This window comes from Vicia villosa, linkage group LG6 (genome assembly GCF_029867415.1).
Source record: "Vicia villosa cultivar HV-30 ecotype Madison, WI linkage group LG6, Vvil1.0, whole genome shotgun sequence".
Classification (NCBI taxonomy): domain Eukaryota; kingdom Viridiplantae; phylum Streptophyta; class Magnoliopsida; order Fabales; family Fabaceae; genus Vicia; species Vicia villosa.
The window spans coordinates 10,749,516-10,753,918 of record NC_081185.1 but is presented as its reverse complement, the minus strand read 5'-3'; the positions used below and the strand labels follow the sequence as shown (position 1 = coordinate 10,753,918).

The following is a 4,403-nucleotide window of genomic DNA, read 5'->3' as shown; positions in this document are numbered from 1 at the left end:
TCTTCAACCAGTCTCACAAGTGATTATCTATAAGTTGTTTTTATATTAAGCTATAAATAATATCAAACTGATTTCATAAGTTATTCTAAAAGACTTCTAGAAATAAGCTAAAAATAATTTAAAAATTCTATAAGCTCTTTCAAATAAGTCCACTCAAATAGGTATCTACATTTCTTTTAAGCAACAGATAATCATATTACTCCTTTTTTTGATTAAGATTAAAATAATATAAAGAATACAATAATCTTCCAATCATTAAATTACATATATATAATGCACACTAAGTGGAACAACAAGGTTTTGTGATCATCAAATACAATAATCCATTGTTAGACTTAAAGAAAAAAGTGATTATTCTTACCTATAAGCTATCACCTCCTAAGAGGATTTTGCAACAACTTTTGAGAATTCTCAAAGAAATCCAAAAGATAATTCTCTAAATCATCAGCACTGTATCTAATATTCCTGTCACTAATGTGACTATTATGCCTTCCAACAAATGTCCTATAAGCTTGAATCAAGTTCACCGATATCGATATCCGCAAATCTTCGCGAAGCTGAACATCCGGAATCGACCAACCTGTTTGGATTCTGTAAATATCCTCGAAGCCGAGGTAGAAGCTTCGTAGCTTCTCCTTCAGAAGAGTTTTCGAGACGGAGTTTGAACCGGGCGCGTGGATTCCTTCGTCCTTAAGTAAGCTGAGAATCGAACTCCAAGAGGCTCTCTCGTATTTCATCGCGTGCTGCTGAAACTTCCAGTTGTGTTTTCGGATCCATTCGTCGCCGAATATTATCCGGAGTTCGGGTCCTTTGACCTTTTCAGCCATGTAATGAAGGTTGTTCATTAAGAACAAGTGCTGCAGTGAGGTTTCTTTGTAAAGCTTTGATTTCTCTTCGAGATTGTTTTCCAAGACGGAAGCGAAAGACAGGAATTGTCGCGCCATTGATGGAAATCTACCGGGAGAATCTTGGCTTCTGTTGTCTTCTTCGGTACCTGGACTCGTGTCGGGTGACGACGAAACGACATCCTCTTCTTCTTGGTCTTTTAGAAGATGATTTAGCGCTTCGCCGTAATCGGCGAGAGTTCGAAGATAATTCATAACATACCTCGCTAAAGGATGTATTCCACCGCCATTTAAAGGTGTTACTGACGGATTCGATTCAACGACACTTTTGAATTCGAGAAATGTTATCCTCACGCAATCTCCCAATCTATCCAGAACCTCGTGACATTCAAATTTAACCGAGGAACCAACCTCGTCCGAATACAAAGCATCGATGTCTGGCATAAGGCCTGCGAGAACTTCATACATGTTGAGAATTCGAAACAACTTTTCGGGTTTGTGAGGACCGATAGACATCGCTTCGCCGAAATTCAGAAGCTGCAAAATTGAAGCTTTCGATGCATCGACAAAAGACTCTTGACTAGCAGGCTCGCCTTCTCCGAAAATCTGGTCGCTAAGCCACCTCTCACTCGCAAGATAAACCCGAACAAAGATTTTCACAGCCCAAATCCATCGTTTGATCTTCGAATTCAAAGTATTCCATTCCATTTTCAAGACATCTTCGATACTAAGCCTTTCCATTTCAAGAATGAACAAACATTCGTCTAAAGCATCTCTCCGAACAATGGTGTAAACTTGCGTACATTCCTTCGCATAATTCGAAGCAAAAAGCAAGTTCGCAATACACCTGAGATCGGGGATTACGTCCGGATGAACTAAATCAATGATATGCTCCTCAGCGGCTCGGCTAACACTATCTCTTCGAAGTGATTCCTCAAACGAATCATCACCTAAAGAGACAAACGAATTCCCATCAGCAGCATCTTCCTCGCTCGACCGAAAAGAGACATACTCCGGCTCAAAAGGTTGCCTATTCTTGATAAGCAAGTTACTAAACTCATCTTCGAGCCGCGTCATCGCCGTCTGAAGAACACTATGAGCCCTTTGCAAAAACTTATACTCTTGATCCTCTTTACTCAAATGCATACTCTCCAACTTCTCGATCAACATCCGCACTTCATTAGCCGCATTCAAATACTCAGACGATTCCTCAGGTCCCGAATCCCAAATCATCGACTCATCTTCCTCCCATTTCATTATCTTCTCCTGGATCAAACCAAGTCGTTTTTCAATAACACCGACACCCTCTTCTTCCTCCTCCTCATCATCCACCTCCTCTCCCCCATCGATATCACCCTCGGTTTTCCCTATCTTCCTCTCCTCCTTTTCATTCTCTATATTCATCGAAGACAACCGCGATCCAAGATCCGCCAAAATCTTCTTAGCATCACTAGTAAGATTCTTATTCGAACCTAACGCCTCCACAATATGCCGAGCTGCCGCAATCAAATCCTCCTCTCTTTCTAACTCCGGAATCATTTTCTCAGATTCCTCTACAGCCATTGAGAAACAAACTTCAAAAAAACAACAACAATCACCAAAACCACTTCAAATTCAAAAACCTTTTCACCTCCTCAAAAAACAAAATCACCAAATCCACTTCAAGTTCAAACCTTTTTCACACCCCCAAAATCTACTTCAACACCTCCTTCACCACAACAATTTACAAAACAACCCAGAACAAGAAATCACTACAACAACCTTAGCAAACCCCACCAATCAACTCCAAGAACAAAATCTTCAAAAGGGTCAGAAGAAAATCCTTACTTTTCCTGCATAAAACATAAAAAAAAAACATTTTTTTTCATAAACCCAAAAAAACCCAATTCAAGAAAACACTAGATAACTACAAAACATCACAAACCCAGATGAAAAATTAACAAATAGCAACAAAAAAGAACACTTTTTTACCTCAAGAAAATCAAGAACAGCTTCAATGAAGAAAAACAAGACTTGAACTGAATCTTCTTCAAGATCTACAAGGACAACATAGGCAACAACAAAACAAACACTAAACAGTTCTTTTCTTGACTTTTTGTTTGACAGAGGAAATTATTTTGTGTTGTGTTTTGATGATAGAAATGAATGAGGAAAAAAAAATAAAGCTTTTTTGAGTTTAGAGGATAATTAATAAATAGTAAATATATATAACAAGAAATGAAATAAAATAATGGTGTGGCTGCGATATCTATGACCAATCTCATGTTTGTTTTTTAGCTTCCAACTTGTTTCAAACTACCCTTTAGAAAATTGAATATCTCGGATTGGTCCTTGATTCTCATTGGGGTTTTTTGGTTTGTTTTATTTTTTATATGTTGGTGTCTTTGTTTCTAGGCTATGAATATTTGAATTAGAGAAGTTTTGGTCAAAATACTATGAATGTTCCAATGTTTTAGTTTAGGGTTTATTTTGGTAGGCATGGTCTCTCATTCATAATGTAAAGACTTGAATATATTATGTCATGGGAATGAGAAAAATTGTAATCAAAGGTGAGACTTCAATAAAATTTGATGAATTAGATTCTTTGACCAAAGTTTAGTCATTAACAAAATAGATACAAAGTTATAAATTGTTTCTAGCATTTTCTATCTCTTTTTGGTGTTTTGTTATTTGTCCTTAAGTTTATTATTTTAGTACTAATTGAGTTTTTTTATAATAAGCATTATTGCACATCTCAAAATAATTACTTTTCATGCATAAAAAGTTTGGTATTTAAAAAAAAATAAAACTTTAATTAATTCGAATCATAAAGTTTGTGATTGGAATCCAGAAGGTAGGAAAGACATGGTTTAAATCATGTAAGGATTTGACTTGAATCATGAAGGTTTTTCATTTTTCAAAATATGGTTCGGGAAACATGACTCGAATCATGAGAATGCTTGATTTGAATCATGAGCATGATTGTGATATTGGAATTTCGTTTCTAGAAACGTGATTCAGATTATGAGTAGCTTTGATTCGAATCATGAGCTTTCATATTTTTTCAATGTTAAACTTGAGAAACATGATTTAAATCATGACCCCCTCTGATTATAATCATGAACACGCTTTAAAAAAAATGAATTCAGTGTTGGAAACGTGATTCGAATCATGATTCAAACCACTTAACAAAATGATGAGAATTTCATTTACTTGATTCACTTCATTCTCTCACTAGATTCATTTCAATCATATGTCTTTTATTCGAATAAAATGGTCATTTTTTCTATTATTCTGTTCAATCTCTAGGACATATATGAAACTCTTTTCCTCTCTAAATTCACTAATCGAAAATAATTTTGCTTAGTGATTTATACAGGAACTTGGCAAAAATATTAGATCTCCCAAAACTCAATCTTCAGAATCTCCATCTTAAACCTTCTCTTTGAATGTTCAATGCAGTATCAGAACTGTCTTGGAATCAAAATTTTGATCTATGTTCCTGCATACTTGAACAAACATTAGCATACTCAATTGTTATTTAAATACTTTGTTATCATCAAAACTCAAAGGATATGG

General features: G+C 35.6%; 1 protein-coding gene across 1 annotated transcript; it reads right to left on the bottom strand.

The window, feature by feature from the left end:
• Positions 1-241: 241 nt before the first annotated feature.
• Positions 242-3,043, bottom strand: LOC131608893 (exocyst complex component EXO70E2). The gene is made up of 2 exons (XM_058880477.1): positions 2,817-3,043; positions 242-2,677 (listed from the first exon to the last, which is right to left on the bottom strand). The coding sequence occupies exon 2, from the start codon at positions 2,406-2,408 to the stop codon at positions 372-374; it is 2,037 nt and encodes a 678-aa protein (XP_058736460.1). The 5' UTR covers positions 2,409-2,677; positions 2,817-3,043; the 3' UTR covers positions 242-371.
• Positions 3,044-4,403: the final 1,360 nt, after the last annotated feature.

Coding starts and splice junctions, on each gene's coding strand:
- LOC131608893 (XM_058880477.1), bottom strand. CDS start 2,408: ATGGCTGTAGAGGAATCTGAGAAAATGATTCCGGAGTTAGAAAGAGAG.